This window comes from Oncorhynchus mykiss, chromosome 12 (genome assembly GCF_013265735.2).
Source record: "Oncorhynchus mykiss isolate Arlee chromosome 12, USDA_OmykA_1.1, whole genome shotgun sequence".
In the NCBI taxonomy this organism is placed as follows: Eukaryota; Metazoa; Chordata; class Actinopteri; order Salmoniformes; family Salmonidae; genus Oncorhynchus; species Oncorhynchus mykiss.
Window position 1 is genome coordinate 16,507,063 of NC_048576.1, and position 23,210 is coordinate 16,530,272.

The 23,210-nt window shown below is 42.6% G+C and overlaps 1 protein-coding gene across 1 annotated transcript in view; it reads right to left on the reverse strand.

Moving 5' to 3' along the window:
• LOC110537061 (ADAM metallopeptidase with thrombospondin type 1 motif, 6) overlaps positions 1–23,210 on the reverse strand; it is a 131,436-nt gene that overhangs the window by 89,425 nt on the left and 18,801 nt on the right. The window contains exons 7-8 of the mRNA XM_036937044.1: positions 15,884–16,029; positions 2,121–2,164 (exon numbers count right to left, since the gene is read on the reverse strand). Of these exons, the coding sequence (XP_036792939.1) occupies positions 2,121–2,164; positions 15,884–16,029 (190 nt within the window). The remainder of the gene's footprint in view (positions 1–2,120; positions 2,165–15,883; positions 16,030–23,210) is intronic.

A 23,210-nucleotide genomic window follows, 5' to 3' on the forward strand; every position in this document is an offset into this window, starting at 1 on the left:
GAGCAGAGAACAGAGAGCAGAGAACAGAGAAAAGAACAGAACAGAGAGCAGAGAAAAGAACAGAACAGAGAGCAGAGAGCAGAGAAAAGAACAGAACGGAGAGCAGAGAAAAGAACAGAACAGAACAGAGAACAGAGAAAAGAACAGAACAGAGAACAGAGAGCAGAGAAAATAACAGAACAGAGAGCAGAGAGAAGAGAAAAGAACAGAACAGAGAACAGAGAAAATAACAGAACAGAGAGCAGAGAGCAGAGAAAAGAACAGAACAGAGAGAACAGAACAGGACAGAGAGCAGAGAAAAGAACAGGACAGAGAACAGAGAGAAGAGAAAATAATAGAGAGAAGACAAAATAACAGAACAGAGAGCAGAGAAAATAACAGAACAGAGAGCAGAGAGCAGAGAACAGAGAACAGAGAAAAGGACAGAACCGAGAGCAGAGAAAAGAACAGAACAGAGAACAGAGAAAAGAACAGAACAGAGAGCAGAGAACAGAGAAAAGAACAGAACAGAGAGCAGAGAAAATAACAGAACAGAGAGCAGAGAGCAGAGACCAGAGAAAAGAACAGAGCAAAGAGCAGAGAACAGAGAGCAGAGAACAGAGAAAAGAACAGAACAGAGAGCAGAGAAAAGAACAGAACAGAGAGCAGAAAGCAGAGAACAGATAAAAGAACAGAACAGAGAGCAGAGAGCAAGGAAAGAACATAACAGAGAGCAGAGAACAGAGAAAAGAACAGAACAGAGAACAGAGAAAAGAACAGAACAGAGAACAGATAACAGAGAAAAGAACAGAACAGAGAGCAGAGAAAAGAACAGAACAGAGAACAGAGAAACGAACAGAACAGAGAACAGAGAAAAGAACAGAGAACAGATAAAATAACAGAGAGCAAAGAGCAGAGAGCAGAGAGCAGAGAAAAGAACAGAACAGAGAACAGAACAGAGAACAGAGAGCAGAGAAAAGAACAGAACAGAGAACAGAGAGAATAGAAAAGAACAGAACAGAGAACAGAGAAGAACAGAACAGAGAGCAGAGAGAAGAGAAAAGAACAGAACAGAGAGCAGAGAAAATAACAGAACAGAGAGCAGAGAGCAGAGAAAAGAACAGAACATAGAGAACAGAACAGGACAGAGAGCAGAGAAAAGAACAGGACAGAGAACAGAGAGAAGAGAAAAGAATAGAGAGAAGACAAAATAACAGAACAGAGAGCAGAGAAAATAACAGAACAGAGAGCAGAGAGCAGAGAACAGAGAACAGAGAAAAGGACAGAACCGAGAGCAGAGAAAAGAACAGAACAGAGAACAGAGAAAAGAACAGAACAGAGAGCAGAGAACAGAGAAAAGAACAGAACAGAGAGCAGAGAAAATAACAGAACAGAGAGCAGAGAGCAGAGACCAGAGAAAAGAACAGAGCAAAGAGCAGAGAACAGAGAGCAGAGAACAGAGAAAAGAACAGAACAGAGAGCAGAGAAAAGAACAGAACAGAGAGCAGAAAGCAGAGAACAGATAAAAGAACAGAACAGAGAGCAGAGAGCAAGGAAAGAACATAACAGAGAGCAGAGAACAGAGAAAAGAACAGAACAGAGAACAGAGAAAAGAACAGAACAGAGAACAGATAACAGAGAAAAGAACAGAACAGAGAGCAGAGAAAAGAACAGAACAGAGAACAGAGAAACGAACAGAACAGAGAACAGAGAAAAGAACAGAGAACAGATAAAATAACAGAGAGCAAAGAGCAGAGAGCAGAGAGCAGAGAAAAGAACAGAACAGAGAACAGAACAGAGAACAGAGAGCAGAGAAAAGAACAGAACAGAGAACAGAAAGAATAGAAAAGAACAGAACAGAGAACAGAGAAGAACAGAACAGAGAGCAGAGAGAAGAGAAAAGAACAGAACAGAGAGCAGAGAAAATAACAGAACAGAGAGCAGAGAGCAGAGAAAAGAACAGAACATAGAACAGAGAAAAGAACAGAACAGAGAGCAGAGAAAAGAACAGAACAGAGAACAGAGAAAAGAACAGAACAGAGAGCAGAGAAAAGAGAAAAGAACAGAACAGAGAGCAGAGAAAAGAAGAGAACAGAGCAGAGAGCAGAGAAAATAACAGAACAGAGAGCATTGCCACTCACCTAGAGTCCCACAGGGTTTGTTCTTGTAAGTGCAGATGTCGTACCTGAGGGAGAAAAAGAAGAGAGAAAAAAATATGAGACATGATTCTTCTGTCAGGCTCTCTCTAGTTCTATTCTATTCTACTATATTCTACTCTACTCTATCCTAGTCTATTTTACTATACTCTATCCAAGTCTATTATATTCTACTATACTCTATCCTAGTCTATTATATTCTACTCTACTCTATCCTAGTCTATTAAATTCTACTCTACTCTATCCTAGTCTATGATATTCTACTATATTCTACTCTACTCTATCCTAGTCTATTATATTCTACTCTACTCTATCCTAGTCTATTATATTCTACTATATTCTACTCTACTCTATCCTAGTCTATTATATTCTACTATATTCTACTCTACTCTATCCGAGTCTATTATATTCTACTCTACTCTATCCCAGTCTATTATATTCTACTCTACTCTATCCTAGTCTATTATATTCTACTCTACTCTATCCCAGTCTATTATATTCTACTCTACTCTATCCTAGTCTATTATATTCTACTCTACTCTATCCTAGTCTATTATATTATACTCTATCCTAGTCTATTATATTCTACTATATTCTACTCTACTCTATCCGAGTCTATTATATTCTACTCCACTCTATCCCAGTCTATTATATTCTACTCTACTCTATCCTAGTCTATTATATTCTACTATATTATACTCTACTCTATCCTAGTCTATTATATTCTACTCTACTCTATCCATGTCTATTATATTATACTCTACTCTATCCTAGTCTATTATATTCTACTATATTCTACTCTACTCTATCCTAGTCTATTATATTCTACTATATTCTACTCTACTCTATCCTAGTCTATTATATTCTACTCTACTCTATCCTAGTCTATTATATTCTACTATATTCTACTCTACTCTATCCTAGTCTATTATATTCTACTATATTCTACTCTACTCTATCCGAGTCTATTATATTCTACTCTACTCTATCCCAGTCTATTATATTCTACTCTACTCTATCCTAGTCTATTATATTCTACTCTACTCTATCCCAGTCTATTATATTCTACTCTACTCTATCCTAGTCTATTATATTCTACTCTACTCTATCCTAGTCTATTATATTATACTCTACTCTATCCTAGTCTATTATATTCTACTATATTCTACTCTACTCTATCCGAGTCTATTATATTCTACTCCACTCTATCCCAGTCTATTATATTCTACTCTACTCTATCCTAGTCTATTATATTCTACTATATTATACTCTACTCTATCCTAGTCTATTATATTCTACTCTACTCTATCCATGTCTATTATATTATACTCTACTCTATCCTAGTCTATTATATTCTACTATATTCTACTCTACTCTATCCTAGTCTATTATATTCTACTATATTCTACTCTACTCTATCCTAGTCTATTATATTCTACTATATTCTACTATACTCTATCCCAGTCTATTATATTCTACTCTGCTCTATCCCAGTCTATTATATTATACTCTACTCTATCCTAGTCTATTTTATTCTACTCTAAGCACCTCTGATGTTGAAATGGGGCATCTCGGGCAGTATTTGACCGTAGTTTGACTGTAGTTTTTATACTGCAACTGTCACGACTCCCACAGAAGGTGGCTCCCCTGCCTGTTCGGGCGGCGCTCGGTGGTCGTCGTCGCCGGTCTACTAGCTGCCACCAATCCCCTTTTCCTTTTCTGTTTGTTATGTCTTATTGGTTGCACCTGTCTCTTATTTTGTTTTTGATTCAGGACTATTTAAGCCTGTTAGGCCCGCCTGCTTTTGTGCGGGCTTGTTTTCTGTTAGCCAGGTTGTGCGTGTAGTGTTCCTGACCGTTTGTGCCCTGTGTTGGGTTGGACATTTGTGTGATTATTTTGCCTGTTGTTTTGGGCGTTAGCATTGGAAACCGGAATAAAGTCCGGTTTCCCAGTATCCTCTGCTCTCTGCATTTGACTCCGCACCCACCACTCCAGGCGTTGTGACAGCAACAGATTAGTCAAATCATGAAGGTTTGTCCTTCTATAAATGTATTTAAATGTCAACCAGCTAACACACAGGCAGGCAGGCAGGCAGGCAGGCAGAGAGCAACACAGTATTTGAAGTCTATTAAGACCCTGCTGTGTCCCTGTTGTAGCCCTCTCACTCTGTCTGTCTGTCTGTCTGTCCCTCCGTCCTCCCATTTATTTGTCTGTCTCTCTTTCTCTGTCTATCTGATACAATACTAATCCAATCCAACGCAGGACAAACCCCTGAACGTTAAACAACACATCATACATTTACCAGTCATTCCTAAACTTTTCATCTACTAAAAACCCAATGACACTGCAAATAAAATGTTGTTTTGCCCCCCTCGGTCCGTCTCCCCTCCACCCCCCTGCCCTGGTAGACCGGTTCCAAACCCATGAGGTACGGTCTCCAGGACAAATAGACTCCACCTCATTTACAAAATCTATTTATTTAGATTTATGTCCTTTAATTTCCCCATGGGTTTCTCAAACACCACGGGCCACGTTCCAAACTAGACACACTGTGGCCATCAAACCCAGAACCTAATAAAGCAACAACAGCGAGGAAAGGAGAGGTCACTATGTATAGCACAGTGCCTAGAGGGATGAGCTGGACCTGTACCATACATAACCTCCTCAGGGATAATGACTGTAACGACGGCAGAACAAGATAACCATAAGAACATAGGAAAGAGAGAGAGCGAGAGAGAGAGAGATGTATTATTTTATTGCAATGTATATTGTATACATTATTGCTTTGGTAATAGTTGGTTTTTCATGCAAATGAAGCAGCTTGAATTTGAGAGAGAGAGAGAGCGAGAGCGAGAGCGAGAGAAAGGGGAGCGGAGATAGAGAGACAGAAATAGACATACAGACAGGATAGTGAAGGATAGGTCACTATCATTCCTAGAAGGATGAGCTATCAGAACAGACCGTCCACCTCAAGGATAATGTCTCTTCCTTATGTTTCTGACTGACCACAACCAGACCGCAACCACAGGATACCAACGCCATGACAACCTCTGCCATGAACACTTCTACTATGACATCATGCTTGCTGTGTGCTCACTGTAACCACAGTCTGCGCTCTGCAGGGTGAACCAACCTCACATTGCACGCTTAGAAGTTTAATTTAATTTTAATTTAACCTTTATTTTAAATTAACAGGCAACTCAATGAAGAACAAATTATTATTTACAAAGACCGCCTGGCAGAAGTTGAGTTTGGGAGTACAGTATGCAATTAATATACTGTTATCAGCCATACAGAAGTAGGATCTTAATTTGATCACTCTTGTGTTGCTGAAAATGTTCATGCACAGCAGGAAATGCAAGCTAGTAGTGTATTCAAGGTTTAAAAAGGCTTCTAAAGTTTGTAATTTCTACTTTAAAATCTCAGACTTGATTTTTCCTAACAAAAAATGTATCAACCCCTACAAAAAAAAATAATTAATTTTAATCCACATAATCATTCACATTTCCTGTTGCTGCAGGATTATTTTCCTGCTGTAGCAAACTGGCTCAAATGAAGATCCTACATCTGTATACACATCAATACTGACTTAGTAGTGACAGAGCCTCCAATGCAATACACAAATATCTGTTAAAAACAGTAAGCACACAGCTGAAACAAGGAGATGGAGATCTATGATAAACTGCATGGCCTAGGGCAAACCTCATCAAAATCACTCATCGTCTTGGCTAGGTATTATCTCTAACCCAGATTACCCAGAGACCCAAAAGGGCAAAGAGCTGACCTGTAACATGACCCCTGATGAGGAGGAAGGCGAGGGGTAGGGTAGGGGAGAGGTTGCTGGTTCAAATCCGTGATCAGACTACGTGAAAAATCTGCCAATGTGCCCTTTAGCAAGGCACTTAACGCAAATGTCTCCTGTAAGCTACTTTGGATAAGAGTGTCTGCTAAATTACTAAAATGTAGATAGTAGGTAAGGCTTAACATGCCAAATATCTCTAATGTTACTGACAGTAGTTGGGAGCCTTAGAAGTTATGCTGCCATTGTGATGCCAGAAGGCTACTGAAGGGGTTTTATGGAGTGCTTGCTGTTTTCAGCTGTCTGTTGTGTCTGTATTTATCGAAGAACTGGTCTGTACTGCTAAACTTACATCACATCAGCCTTCTGCTGCTACAGGGACTGGTCTGTACTGGTAAACTTACATCACATCAGCCTTCTACTGCTACAGGGAATGGTCTGTACTGGTAAACTTACATCACATCAGCCTTCTGCTGCTACAGGGACTGGTCTGTACTGGTAAACTTACATCACATCAGCCTTCTGCTGCTACAGGGACTGGTCTGTACTGGTAAACTTACATCACATCAGCCTTCTACTGCTACAGGCCTCTCCAGCGTGTGTCTGATGCTAAACCAACACTAGCTGCTAGCCGTTCACTAAAGCCTTTTGTTGTATGCACAGGGAATGCTGTACGCTGCTTACAGAGTTCAGACATGTTCAGTGACTGTGTTTGTATTATAGGCCCTCTACAACATCTCATTATTGTATGAGAGAGCTCAATGTCATTGAAGAATCCATAGACTCTAACCACTTTCGGGAAAATTGGAAAACACTAAACAAACAACAACACAAATAATGATCTATCCAAAATGGAGATGTATGGGTAAACCACTTCTCCAATCTTTTTGACTCTATAACAATGAACAATGAACAAACAGCAAAAACATATACATGATCAAATACAAATCTTAGAATCAACTATTAAAGACTACCAGAACCCACTGGATTCTCCAATTACCTTGAATGAGCTACAGGACAAAATAAAAACTCTCCAACCCAAAAAGGCATGTGGTGTTGATGGTATATGAAATGAATGAATGGCAATGAAATTATCAAATATACAGACAACAAATTCCAATTAGCTATACGAAAACTCTTTAACATCATCCTTAGCTCTGGCATCTTTCCCGGTATTTGGAACCAAGGACTGATCACCCCAATCCACAAAAGTGGAGACAAATTTGACCCTAATAGCTACCGTGGGATATGCGTCAACAGCAACCTTGGGAAAATCCTCTGCATTATCATTAACAGCAGACTCGTACATTTCCTCAGTGAAAACAATGTACTGAGCAAATGTCAAATGGGATTTTTACCAAATTACCGTACAACAGACCACGTATGCACCCTGCACACCCTAATTGACAACCAAACAAACCAAAACAAAAGCAAAGTCTTCTCATGCTTTGTTTCTAGGTTAGACTACTGCAATGCTCTACTTTCCGGCTACTCGGATAAAGCACTAAATAAACTTCAGTTAGTGCTAAATACGACTGCTAGAATCCTGACTAGATTGGTCCTGCCGAACATACGTACACGTACGCTACGGTCACAAGACGCAGGCCTCCTAATTGTCCCTAGAATTTCTAAGCAAACAGCTGGAGGCAGGGCTTTCTCCTATAGAGCTCCATTTTTATGGAATGGTCTGCCTACACATGTGAGAGACGCAAACTCGGTCTCACCTTTAAGTCTTTACTGAAGACTCATCTCTTCAGTGGGTCATATGATTGAGTGTAGTCTGGCCCAGGAGTGTGAGGGTGAACGGAAAGGCTCTGGAGCAACGAACCGCCCTTGCTGTCTCTGCCTGGCCGGTTCCCCTCTTTCCACTGGGATTCTCTGCCTCTAACCCTATTACAGGGGCTGAGTCACTGGCTTACTAGGGCTCTTTCATACAGTCCCTAGGAGGGGTGCGTCACTTAAGTGGGTTGAGTCACTGACGTGATCTTCCTGTCTGGGTTGGCGCCCCCCCTTGGGTTGTGCTGTGGCGGAGATCTTTGTGGGCTATACTCGGCCTTGTCTCAAGATGGTAAGTTGGTGGTTGAAGATATCCCTCTAGTGGTGTGGGGGCTGTGCTTTGGCAAAGTGGGTGGGGTTATATCCTTCCTGTTTGGCCCTGTCCGGGGGTGTCATCGGATGGGGCCACAGTGTCTCCTGACCCCTCCTGTCTCAGCCTCCAGTATTTATGTGTGCAGTAGTTTATGTGTCGGGGGGCTAGGGTCAGTTTGTTATATCTGGAGTACTTCTCCTGTCCTATCCGGTGTCCTGTGTGAATTTAAGTATGCTCTCTCTAATTCTCTCTTTCTTTCTCTCTCTCGGAGGACCTGAGCCCTAGGACCATGCCTCAGGACTACCTGACATGATGACTCCTTGCTGTCCCCACTCCACCTCCAGTTTCAAATGTTCTGCCTGTGATTATTATTATTTGACCATGCTGGTCATTTATGAACATTTGAACATCTTGGCCATGTTCTGTCATAATCTCCACCCGGCACAGCCAGAAGAGGACTGGCCACCCCACATAGCCTGGTTCCTCTCTAAGTTTCTTCCTAGGTTTTGGCCTTTCTAGGGAGTTTTTCCTAGCCACCGTGCTTCTACACCTGCATTGCTTGCTGTTTGGGGTTTTAGGCTGGGTTTCTGTACAAAACTTTGAGATATCAGCTGATGTACGAAGGGCTATAAAAATACTTTATTTGGATTTGTTGATTTAAAAAAAGCCTTGGAGTCAATTTGGCATGAGGGTCTGCTATACAAATTGATGGAAAGTGGTGTTGGGGGAAAAACATACAACATTATAAAATCCATGTACACAAACAACAAGTGTGCGGTTAAAATAGGCAAAAAACACACATTTCTTCCCACAGGGCCGTGGGGTGAGACAGGGATGCAGTTTAAGCCCCACCCTCTTCAACATATATATCAACAAATTGGCGCGGACACTAGAAAAGTCTGCAGTACCCGGCCTCACCCAATTAGAATCTGAAGTCAAATGTCTACTGTTTGCTGATGATCTGGTGCTTCTGTCACCAACCAAGGAGGGCCTACAGCAGCATCTAGATATTCTGCACAGATTCTGCCAGACCTGGGCCCTGACAGTAAATCTCAGTAAGACCAAAATAATGGTGTTCCAAAAAAGGTCCAGTCGCCAGGACCACAAATACAAATTACATCTAGACACCGTTGCCCTAGAGCACACAAAAAACTATACATACCTTGGCCTAAACATCAGTGCCGCAGGTAACTTCCACAAAGCTGTGAATGATCTGAGAGACAAGGCAAGAAGGGCATTCTATACCATCAAAAGGAACATAAAATTCAACATACCAATTAGGATCTGGCTAAAAATACTTGAATCAGTTAAAGAACCCATTGCCCTTTATGGTTGGGAGGTCTGGGGTCCGCTCACCAACCAAGAATTCACAAAATGGGACAAACACCAAATTGAGACTCTGCATGCAGAATTCTGCAAAAACATCCTCAGTGTACAATGTAGAACACCAAATAATGCATGCAGAGCAGAATTGGGCCGATACCCGCTAATTATCAAAATCCAGAAAGGAGCTGTTCAGTTCTCCATCCACCTAAAAGGAAGCGATTCCCAAACCTTCCATAACAAAGCCATCACCTACAGAGAGATGAACCTGGAGAAGAGTCCACTAAGCAAGCTGGTCCTGGAACTCTGTACACAAACACAAACACACCCCACAGAGCCCCAGGACAGCAACACAATTATGAGAAAACAAAAAGATAATTAATTACTTGACACACTGGAAAGAATTAACAAAAAAACAGAGCAGACTAGAATTCTATTTGGCCCTAAACAGAGAGTACACAGTGGCAGAATACCTGACCACTGTCACTGACCCAAACCGAAGGAAAGGTTTGACTATGTACAGACTCAGTGAGCATAGCCTTGCTATTGAGAAAGGCCACCGTAGGCAGACCTGGCTCTCAAGAGAAGACGGGCTATGTGCACACTGCCCACAAAATGAGGTGGAAACTGAGCTGCACTTCCTAACCTCCTGCCCAAATTATGACCATATTAGAGACACATATTTCCCTCAGATTACACAGATCCACAAAGAATTCAAAAACAAACCCGATTTTGATAAACTCCCATATTTACTTGGTGAAATACATCACAGCAGCAAGATTTGTGACCTGTTGCCACAATAAAAGGTTAACCAGTGAAGAACAAACACCATTGTAAATACAACCCGTATTTATGTTTATTTATTTTCCCTTTTGTACTTTAACCATTTGTACATCGTTACAACACTGTATATATACATAATAAGACATTTGTAATGTCTTTAATCTATTTGAACTTCTGTGAGTGTAATGTTTACTGTTCATTGTTATTGTTTATTTCACTTTTGTATATTATCTACCTCACTTGCTTTGGCAATGTTAACATGTGTTTCCCATGCCAATAAAGCCCCTTGAATTGAATTGAATAGATAGATAGATAGATAGATAGATAGATAGATAGATAGATAGATAGATAGATAGATAGATAGATAGATAGATAGATAGATAGATAGATAGATAGATAGATAGAAAGAGAAAGAGTGAATCAGAACTTTGTTAGGGCCTGAGTATAATGGGACATCAAGTTGTGTGTAGGCGATGAGATGAGCTGTGCTGAGCGTCAGGATGCTAACATGCATCTATAAATAGTTAATGATGGACCCAGGAAGCTTTCATTAACCACTGTGTCTGCTAGAAAATCCCCCCCATTCCCTGATGGAATCCACCTAAAGAAAGAGCACAGCGATTTTAAGACTGTTTACGTTAGCAACGCGCAGCCTTACTGTGTGGCCATTACATTTATGACTAAAGATATCCCTGGAAAAATATCAGGTTAAAAAGGGGTTTTATGAGACGATGAGTGATTTTGATGAGGGTTGCCCTCGGCCATGCAATTTATCATAGAACTACACTATCTATACTAAAGTATGTGGAAACCCTTTCAAATGAGTGGATTGGGCTCTTTCAGCACCCCTTCAAATGAGTGGATTGGGCTATTTCAGCACCCCTTCAAATGAGTGGATTGGGCTATTTCAGCACCCCTTCAAATGAGTGGATTGGGCTATTTCAGCACCCCTTCAAATGAGTGGATTGGGCTATTTCAGCACCCCTTCAAATGAGTGGATTGGGCTATTTCAGCACCCCTTCAAATGAGTGGATTGGGCTATTTCAGCACCCCTTCAAATGAGTGGATTGGGCTATTTCAGCCATGCTCGATGCTGACAGGTGTATCAAATCCAGCACACAGCCATGCAATCTCCCTATATAAACATTAGTAGTAAAATGGCTCAGCGACGTTCAACGTGGCACTGTCATAGGATGCCACCTTTCCAACAAGTCAGTTTGTCAAATTTGTGCCCAGCTAGAGCTGCCCTGGTCAACTGTAAGTGCTGTCTCAGCCGCAAAGTGGGAGGGCACACAAGGGTCTCTGGAAGTGACGTCAGCACAAGAACTGTTCATCAGAAGCTTCATGAAATGGGTTTCTATGGCAGAGCAGCCACACACAAGCTTAAGATCACCATGCGCCATGCCAAGCGTGGGCTGAAGTGGTGTAAAGCTCGCCACCATTGGACTCTGGAGCAGTGGAAAAGTGTTCTCTGGAGTGATGAATCACACTTCACCATCTGGAAGACCGACGGACGTATCTTGGTTTGGAGGATGCCAGCAGAACGTTACATAGTGGCAAATGTCAAGTTTGGTGGAGGAGGAATAATGATTTGGGGCTGTTTTTCATGGTTCGGGCTAGGCCCCGTAGTTCTAGTGAAGGGAAATTTTAACGCTACAGCATACAATGACATTCTACAGGATTCTGTGATTCCAACTTGTGGCAACAGCTAGGGGAAGGCCCTTTCCTGTTTTAGCATGACAATGCTACAGAAAACGAGGTCCATACAGATGGTTTGTCGAGATCGGTTTGAAAGAACTTGACTGGCCTGCACAGAGCCCTGACCTCAAGCCCATCGAACACCTTTGGGATGAATTGTAAAGCCGACTGAGAGCCAGGCCTAATAGCCAAACATCAGTGCCCAACCTCACTAATGCTCTTGTGGCTGAATGGAAGCAAGTCCCTGCAGCAATGTTCCAACATCTAGTAGAAAGCCTTCCCAGAAGAGCCCATGATTTTGGAATACTATTGGTAATGTAGTGTGTGACTATCTCCTTTCCGTCCTTTTCAAGAAGTTCCAAAAGAATAAAGACATTACTGATGTCATATTATGTGTTACAGTGTTGTAACGATGTACAAATGGTTAAAGTACAAAAGTGAAAATAAATAAACATAACTATGGGTTGTATTTACAATGGTGTTTGTGCTTCACTGGTTAACATTTTCTTGTGGCAACAGGTCACAAATATTGCTGCTGTGATGGCACACTGTGGTATTTCACCCAGTAGATATGGGAGTTTATCAAAATTGGGTTTGCTTTTCGAAATTCTTTGTGGATCTGTGTAATCTGAGGGAAACACAGTATGTGTCTCTAATATGGTCATAATTTGGGCAGGAAGTTAGGAAGTGCAGCTCAGTTTCCACCTCATTTTGATGGCAGTGTGCACCTAGCCTGTCTTTTCTTGAGAGCCAGGTCTGACTACGGCAGCCTTTCTCAATAGCAAGGATATCCTCACTGAGTCTGTACATAGTCAAAGCTATCTTTAGGTTTGGGTCAGTCACAGTGGTCAGGTATTCTGCCACTGTGTACTCTCTGTTTAGGGCCAAATAGCATTCTAGTCTGCTCTGTTTTTTTGTTAATTCTTTCCAATGTGTCAAGTAATTATCTTTTTGTTTTCTCATGATTTGGTTGGGTCTAATTATGTTGCTGTCCTGGGGCTCTGTGGGGTGTGTTTGTGTTTGTGAACAGAGCCCCAGGACCAGCTTGCTTAGGGGACTCTTCACTGTAGGTGATGGCTTTGTTATGGAAGGTTTGGGAATCGCTTCCTTTTAGGTAGTTGTAGAATTTGACAGCTCTTTCCTGGATTTTGATCATTAGCGGGTATCGGCCTAATTCAGCTCTGCATGTATATTTGGTGTTCTACATTGTACACAGAGGATATTTTTGCAGAATTCTGCATGTAGTCTCAATTTGGTGTTTGTCCCATTTTGTGAATTCTTGGTTGGTGAGAGGACCCCAGACCTCACAACCATAAAGGGCAATGGGTTCTATTTTTTACCTCTCTCTCTCTCTCTCTCTCTCTTTCCTTCCTTCCTTCCTTCCTTCCTTCCTTCCTTCCTTCCTTCCTTCCTTCCTTCCTTCCTTCCTTCCTTCCTTCCATCCATCCATCCATCCATCTATCTATCTATCTATCTATCTATCTATCTATCTATCTATCTATCTATCATCTCTCTCTCTCTCTCTCTCTCTCTCTCTCTCTCTCTCTCTCTCTCTCTCTCTCTCTCTCTCTCTCTCTCTCTCTCTCTGTCTCTCATACAATAATGAGATGTTGTAGAGGGCCTATAATACAAACACAGTCACTGAACATCACTGAACTCTGTAAGCAGCGTACAGCATTCCCTGTGCATACAACAAAAGGCTTTAGTGAACGGCTAGCAGCTAGTGTTGGTTTAGCATCAGACACACGCTGGAGAGGCCTGTAGCAGTAGAAGGCTGATGTGATGTAAGTTTACCAGTACAGACCAGTCCCTGTAGCAGCAGAAGGCTGATGTGATGTAAGTTTACCAGTACAGACCAGTCCCTGTAGCAGCAGAAGGCTGATGTGATGTAAGTTTACCAGTACAGACCAGTCCCTGTAGCAGCAGAAGGCTGATGTGATGTAAGTTTACCAGTACAGACCAGTCCCTGTAGCAGCAGAAGGCTGATGTGATGTAAGTTTACCAGTACAGACCAGTCCCTGTAGCAGCAGAAGGCTGATGTGATGTAAGTTTACCAGTACAGACCAGTCCCTGTAGCAGCAGAAGGCTGATGTGATGTAAGTTTACCAGTACAGACCAGTCCCTGTAGCAGCAGAAGGCTGATGTGATGTAAGTTTACCAGTACAGACCAGTCCCTGTAGCAGCAGAAGGCTGATGTGATGTAAGTTTACCAGTACAGACCAGTCCCTGTAGCAGCAGAAGGCTGATGTGATGTAAGTTTACCAGTACAGACCAGTACCTGTAGCAGCAGAAGGCTGATGTGATGTAAGTTAAATAAAACCCCTTCAGTAGCCTTCTGACATCACAATGGCAGCATAACTTTTAAGGCTCCCAACTACTGTCAGTAACATTAGAGAAGTTTGGCATGTTAAGCCTTACCTACTATCTACATTTTAGTAATTTAGCAGACACTCTTATCCAAAGCAGCTCATTGGTCACCATAGCAACATAAACCTGTAGCACGCGCTCCAGCAGGTATATTTCACTGGTCATCCCCAAATCCAACACCTCCTTTGGCCGCCTTTCCTTCCAGTTCTCTGCTGCCAATGATTGGAACGAATTGCAAGTTGGAGACTTATATCTCCCTCACTAACTTTAAGCATCAGCTCTCAGAGCAGCTTACCGATCGTTGCAGCTGTACACAGCCCATCTGTAAATAGCCCATCCAACCAACTACCTACCTCATCCCATATTTGTTTTTGTTTTCTGCTATTTTGCACACCAGTGTTTCTACTTGCACATCATCATCTGCACATCTATCACTCCAGTGTTAATTTGCTAAATTGTAATTACTTCATCCCTATTGGCCTATTTATTTCCTTACTTCCGTACTTCATTTGCGCACACTGTATACAGATTTTTCTATTTTTTTTTTCAGATTTTTCTATTGTGTTATTGACTGTACTTTTGTTTATCCCATGTGTAACTCAGTGTTGTTTTTGTCGCTCTGCTTTGCTTTATCTTGGCCAGGTCGCAGTTGTAAATGAGAACTTGTTCTCAACTGCCCTACCTGGTTAAATAAAGGGGAAATAAAAATAAACAAATAAAAAGCAACTTACAGGAGAAATGTGCATTAAGTGCCTTGCTAAAGGGCACATTGGCAGATTTTTCATGTATTCTGATCGGGGATTTGAACCAGCAACCTTTCGGCGACTGGCCCAAAGCTCTTAAGCACTAGGTTACCTGCCACCCCTATCTTTATGTCACTACTATGAATGGTTCAGGACTCTGAAAAGGAGCTGGAGAACGTTACTTGACAGACAAACAACTAAAGTAAACTAGCACTAGTCTAACATTAGTAGAAAACCTGGTTTGTACACAACCAGGCAAGGAGAGACAAAAGCAGGGCTTTAACCCATGTCATTTAACCCACAAAACAACAACCCCCCTGCAGTCAAAATAAGTAAGGAATACACACGTTAGCTGCTAGGTTATGTGGTCAAAACAGCTCAGGCAACAATTTAGCCAATAGCAGGTAATGAAATAGATTTTGCTGCAGCAAGGTTACCATGCATTAATGTAGTATGACTGGTATGACAGAGAGGATAGTTTCCCGTTGTCAGTAGCTGTAAGAGGTACAGTACAGTAGGTACTACATACAGACTGAAGCCAGTAATAGATATGAGTAATGACTTGGCTGTGTGTTTCAAAGTTACTGTAGTGTTCTGTCTGTGTAATGCCAACGCAGCACAGAGTTGGAAGGACAGAGTCGGAAGGTGGAAGGACTTCTAAAGTAGGACTGCTAAAGTATTTAAGTAAACATGCTCTCATTGTCCAATGAGTCATCTAAATAAATGTTTGGTCAAGAAGAGTAAGAGACGAACAGTAAGCTAAATAATGACACACTCTTACCACTGGAATAATAATAACAGCATGAAAGTGTGTGTGTGTGTGTGTGTGTGTGTGTGTGTGTGTGTGTGTGTGTGAGAAGTTGGAAAGTAGAACCTTTCCCCCATCCAGGTCTCTGTTCTTCCCCCAGATGGTAACAGGTCAGATAGAAAGAGAAGAGATTCCTACCTTGTGATGAGGACAGCGTTGTCATGGTGAGCCATGCCGTTCTCCGGGATGCTGTTCCCATCTCCTTGGTGACTGAGGATAGACTTCTGCCACTTACAGAAGCTGTCTAGAGACTTGTCTGCATGGTGGTTGATCTCCAGGTTGGGCTGGATAGAACATACAGCACACATTACAAAACAGTCTGAACACACAACCCAGAACAGTCTGAACACATCCACAACCCAGAACAGTCTGAATCCACAACCCAGAACAGTCTGAACACATCCATAACCCAGAACAGTCTGAACACATCCACAACCCAGAACAGTCTGAACACATCCACAACCCAGAACAGTCTGAATACATTCACGACCCAGAACAGTCTGAACACATCCACAACCCAGAACAGTCTGAACACATCCACAACCCAGAACAGTCTGAACACATCCACAACCCAGAACAGTCTGAATACATCCACAACCCAGAACAGTCTGAACACATCCACAACCCAGAACAGTCCGAACACATCCACAACCCAGAACAGTCTGAACACATCCACAACCCAGAACAGTCTGAACACATCCACAACCCAGAACAGTCTGAATACATCCACGATCCAGAACAGTCTGAACACATCCACAACCCAGAACAGTCCGAACACATCCACAACCCAGAACAGTCTGAATTCACAACCCAGAACAGTCTGAACACATCCACAACCCAGAACAGTCTGAACACATCCACAACCCAGAACAGTCTGAATACAGCCACAACCCAGAACAGTCTGAACACATCCACAACCCAGAACAGTCTGAATTCACAACCCAGAACAGTCTGAATCCACAACCCAGAACAGTCTGAACACATCCACAACCCAGAACAGTCTGAACACATCCACAACCCAGAACAGTCTGAACACCTCCACAACCCAGAACAGTCTGAACACGTCCACAACCCAGAACAGTCTGAATACATCCACAACCCAGAACAGTCTGAACACATCCACAACCCAGAACAGTCTGAATTCACAACCCAGAACAGTCTGAATCCACAACCCAGAACAGTCTGAACACATCCACAACCCAGAACAGTCCGAACACATCCACAACCCAGAACAGTCCGAACACATCCACCACCCAGAACAGTCTGAATACATCCACGACCCAGAACAGTCTGAACACATCCACAACCCAGAACAGTCTGAACACATCCACAACCCAGAACAGTCTGAATACATCCACAACCCAGAACAGTCTGAACACATCCACAACCCAGAACAGTCCGAACACATCCACAACCCAGAACAGTCTGAATCCACAACCCAGAACAGTCTGAACACATCCACAACCCAGAACAGTCCGAACACATCCACAACCCAGAACAGTCCGAACACATCCACCACCCAGAACAGTCTGAATACATCCACGACCCAGAACAGTCTGAACACATCCACAACCCAGAACAGTCTGAACACATCCACAACCCAGAACAGTCTGAACACATCCACAACCCAGAACAGTCTGAACACATCCACAACCCAGAACAGTCTGAATACATCCACAACCCAGAACAGTCTGAACACATCCACAACCCAGAACAGTCCGAACACATCCACAACCCAGAACAGTCTGAATCCACAACCCAGAACAGTCTGAACACATCCACAACCCAGAACAGTCTGAATACATCCACGATCCAGAACAGTCTGAACACATCCACAACCCAGAACAGTCCGAACACATCCACAACCCAGAACAGTCTGAATTCACAACCCAGAACAGTCTGAACACATCCACAACCCAGAACAGTCTGAACACATCCACAACCCAGAACAGTCTGAATACAGCCACAACCCAGAACAGTCTGAACACATCCACAACCCAGAACAGTCTGAATTCACAACCCAGAACAGTCTGAATCCACAACCCAGAACAGTCTGAACACATCCACAACCCAGAACAGTCTGAATCCACAACCCAGAACAGTCTGAACACATCCACAACCCAGAACAGTCTGAACACATCCACAACCCAGAACAGTCTGAATACATCCACGATCCAGAACAGTCTGAACACATCCACAACCCAGAACAGTCCGAACACATCCACAACCCAGAACAGTCTGAATTCACAACCCAGAACAGTCTGAACACATCCACAACCCAGAACAGTCTGAACACATCCACAACCCAGAACAGTCTGAATACAGCCACAACCCAGAACAGTCTGAACACATCCACAACCCAGAACAGTCTGAATTCACAACCCAGAACAGTCTGAATCCACAACCCAGAACAGTCTGAACACATCCACAACCCAGAACAGTCTGAACACATCCACAACCCAGAACAGTCTGAACACCTCCACAACCCAGAACAGTCTGAACACGTCCACAACCCAGAACAGTCTGAATACATCCACAACCCAGAACAGTCTGAACACATCCACAACCCAGAACAGTCTGAATTCACAACCCAGAACAGTCTGAATCCACAACCCAGAACAGTCTGAACACATCCACAACCCAGAACAGTCCGAACACATCCACAACCCAGAACAGTCCGAACACATCCACCACCCAGAACAGTCTGAATACATCCACGACCCAGAACAGTCTGAACACATCCACAACCCAGAACAGTCTGAACACATCCACAACCCAGAACAGTCTGAATACATCCACAACCCAGAACAGTCTGAACACATCCACAACCCAGAACAGTCTGAATACATCCACAACCTAGAACACACAACACAGTCTGAACACACAGAACCCAGCATTCCGACCAGAACAGGTTGAATTAAGATTAATGCAAGCCACTCAGACTGTCACTTAAATCTCCCATTGACATCAATGTATGAGTTATGGTTGAAGTTAGGATTGGTGTCACACCCTGACCCTAGAGAGCTTTTTATTCTCTATGTTGGTTAGGTCGGGGTGTGACTAAGGGTGGGTTATCTAGGTGAATATATATATCTATGTTGGCCTGGTATGGTTTCCAATCAGAGGCAGCTGTTTATCATTGTCTCTGATTGGGGATCATATTTAGGCAGCCATTTCCCCATTGTGCTTTGTGGGATCTTGTCTAGGTATAGTTGCCTGCGAGCACTTCATTGAGCTTCACATTTCGTTTAACGCTTTATTTGTTTTTTCTTTGAGTTTCTTTTCCTAATAAAGAGGACAGAAACATACCACGCTGCATCTTGGTCCAGTTATTATAACGATCATGACAATTGGGCCGTCATAGTCAAAAGCATCAGTCGAAAACGATAGTATACAAGCTTATTAAAACCATGTCCACCATTTGACAGGATTCTGACATATCCGTTAAGATAATCCATATGATACATCTATGAAAGAATATTCTAATCATCAATATATTCATATTACACACTGGGAAAAACATATGGGGTTCAGTCTTAAAATTGAGAATGAATGAAGAGGTATTCATCTCTGCTGGAGTCCATCCTCTATAGACTGAGGCTAGATGTACAGTTCACTCTGTTTCTCCCATCAAACCTACACTATATAGATTGAATGTAAAAATCCTCAATCAAATCCCCCTGAGGGAAGAAGTCTGAGCTCATCTCCTGAGCTTTGTCTTTAGTGGTGGCAGACATATGGTAGATGCTTCCTATCCTCTCTCTTCTCTCTCTTCTCACTCTTCTACTCCGGTGTCCTCTTGTCTCATATTTTCAGTCCTCTTCTCTCTCACCTCTCTTTCATCCTTCTACTCTCTCTCCCAACTCTCTCCCAACTGTTTGGAATAACTATGTTATTGCATAGTAAGTAACCAAAACAGATAAATTTTAACTGAGATTAGAGAAATAAATTTATGTTGATGTGGATAGAAAGAGAGGAACACAGAGAGAGGCCGAGAGATAACCAGGAAGACAGAGAGAATGAGAGAGATGTAAAGAGAAAGACGAAGACAGAGAGAGAGAGAGAGAGAGAGAGAGGCAGAGAGATAGAGAGAAAGAGGAAGACAGAGCGAGAGAGACAAAGACAGAGAGAGACAGAGAGAGAGAGAGAAGCAGAGAGATAGGCACATGATCATATCCGGTTGTGTCATTTCCGGTCACAACTTGCAGACTTGTTTACGTGTTGCTGTACGTTTTGTTGCCAACCTTTGCTACCTGACAACTTTACGGTTTTTACTTTTTAATTACCGTTTATATTTTTAGTTTTTTCCTCACTCAACTTTTTTTCATTAAACTTTTTCACTCCGGACGCTTCATCTGGACGTGGTTTGTCAGGACCTCCACCAGCCGAAGCTAAGTAGTAACATTAACATGATGCCTTCTAATTCCAGTCGCTGTACTCATAATATACAGGAGAATGATCGCCTTACGGCGAGGATAGCTGTGCTTCAAGCCCAGCTTCAGACGCAATCGTTAGGCAAGGGTAATTTCAGTGTAGGAAAGGATGAAACAGCGTCTGTGCCACCAGTAAGTACAGATTGTAACGTTAGTATAAATCCCCTCGCACGGTCCCCGCAGGACAACTTTCTCATGGCTTCTGGAGGAAAATGCTGTAGGAATGCTCAACCGGTGTCGTTCATTTAGCCGACAGAAACTTTCAACTGGTTAAGCAGCGAGTCGGAGTCTGAGGTCAAGCCTTCTCTGGTCTTTTCTCCTCCCGTTACGGGGTCTGAGACGCCGAAGCTTCCCACCATCAGCTCTGACAAATTGAAAACCCTAGTCATTGGCGACTCCATTACCCGCAGTATTAGACTTAAAACAAATCATCCAGCGATCATACACTGTTTACCAGGGGGCAGGGCTACCGACGTTAAGGCTAATCTGAAGATGGTGCTGGCTTAAGCTAAAACTGGCGAGTGTAGAGAGTATAGAGATATTGTTATCCACGTCAGCACCAACGATGTTAGAATGAAACAGTCAGAGGTCACCAAGCGCAACATAGCTTCAGCGTGTAAATCAGCTATAAAGACGTGTCGGCATCGAGTAATTGACTCTGGCCCCCTCCCAGTTAGGGGGAGTGATGAGCTCTACAGCAGTCTCACAACTCAATCGCTGGTTGAAACTGTTTTCTGCACCTCCCAAAAGATAGAATTTGTAGATAGTTGGCCCTTTTTCTGGGACTCACCCACAAACAGGACCAAGACTGGCCTGCTGAGGAGTGACGGACTCCATCCTAGCTGGAGGGGTGCTCTCATCTTATCTACCAACATAGACAGGGCTCTAACTCCTCTATCTCCACAATGGAATAGGGTGCAGGCCAAACAGCAGGTTGTTAGCCAGCCTGCCAGCTTAGTGGAGTCTACCACTAGCACAGTCAGTGTAGTCAGCTCAGCTATCCCCATTGAGACCGTGTCTGTGCCTTGACCTAGGTTGGGCAAAACTAAACATGGCGGTGTTAGCCTTAGCAATCTCACTAGGATAAAGACCTCCTCCATTCCTGCCATTATTGAAAGAGATCGTGATACCTCATATCTCAAAATAGGGCTACTTAATGTTAGATCCCTTACTTCAAAGGCAGTTATAGTCAATGAACTAATCACTGATCATAATCTTGATGTGATTGGCCTAACTGAAACATGGCTTAAGCCTGATGAATTTACTGGTTACACTAGTGACCATATCCCCCGTGAATCCCACAAAGGCGGAGGTGTTGCTAACATTTACGATAGCAAATTTCAATTTACAAAAAAACTAAAAATGGCATTTTCGTCTTTTGAGCTTCTAGTCATGAAATCTATGCAGCCTACTCAATCACTTTTTATAGCTACTGTTTACAGGCCTCCTGGGCCATATACAGCGTTCCTCAATGAGTTCCCTGAATTCCTATTGGACCTTGTAGTCATAGCAGATAATATTCTAATTTTTGGTGACTTTAATATTCACATGGAAAAGTCCACAGACCCAATCCAAAAGGCTTTTTGAGCCATCATCAACTCAGTGGGTTTTGTCCAACATGTCTCTGGACCTACTCACTGTCACAGTCATACTCTAGACCTAGTTTTGTCCCATGGAATAAATGTTGGGGATCTTAATGTTTTTTCTCATAATCCTGGACTATCGGACCACCATTTTATTACGTTTGCAATTGCAACAAATAATCTGCTCAGACCCCAACCAAGGAGCATCAAAAGTCGTGCTATAAATTCCCAAACAACACAAAGATTCCTTGATGCCCTTCCAGACCAGGCCTACCCAAGGACGTCAGAGGACAAAAATAAGTTCACCACCTAACTGAGGAACTCAATTTAACCTTGCACAATACCCTAGATGCAGTTGCACCCCTAAAAACAAAAAACATTTGTCATAAGAAACTAGCTCCCTGGGATACAGAAAATACCCGAGCTCTGAAGCAAGCTTCCAGAAAATTGGAAATGGCACCACACCAAACTGGAAGTCTTCCGACTAGCTTTGAAAGACAGTACCGTGCAGTATCGAAGAGCCCTCCCTGCTGCTCGATCATCCTTTTTTTCCAACTTGAGGAAAATAAGAACAATCCTAAATGTATTTTTGATACTGTTGCAAAGCTAAGTAAAAAGCAGCATTCCCCAAGTATGGATGGCTTTCACTTCAGCAGTAATAAATTAATGAACTTCTTTGAGGATAAGATCATGATCATTAGAAAGCAAATTACGGACTCCTCTTTAAATCTGCGTATTCCTTCAAAGCTCAGTTGTCCTGAGTCTGCACAACTCTGCCAGGACCTAGGATCAAGAGAAACACTCAAGTGCTTTAGTACTATATCTCTTGACACAATGATGAAAATAATCATGGCCTCTAAACCTTCAAGCTGCATAGTGGACCCTATTCCAACTAAACTACTGAAAGAGCTGCTTCCTGTGCTTGGCCCTCCTATGTTGAACATAACAAACGGCTCTCTATCCACCGGATGTGTACCAAACTCACTAAAAGTGGTAGTAATAAAGCCTCTCTTGAAAAAGACAAACATTGACCCAGAAAATATAAAAAACTATTGGCCTATTTCGAATCTTCCATTCCTCTCAAAAAAATTAGAAAAGGCTGTTGCACAGCAACTCACTGCCTTCCTGAAGACAAACAATGTATACAACATGCTTCAGTCTGGTTTTAGACCCCATTATAGCACTGAGACTGCACTTGTGAAGGTGGTAAATGACCTTTTAATGGCATCAGACCGAGGCTCTGCATCTGTCCTCGTGCTCCTAGACCTTAGTGCTGCTTTTGATGCCATCGATCACCACATTCTTTTTGGAGAGATTGGAAACCCAAATTGGTCTACACGGACAAGTTCTGGCCTGGTTTAGATCTTATCTGTCGGAAAGATATCAGTTTGTCTCTGTGAATGGTTTGTCATCTGACAAATCAACTGTAAATGTCGGTGTTCCTCAAGG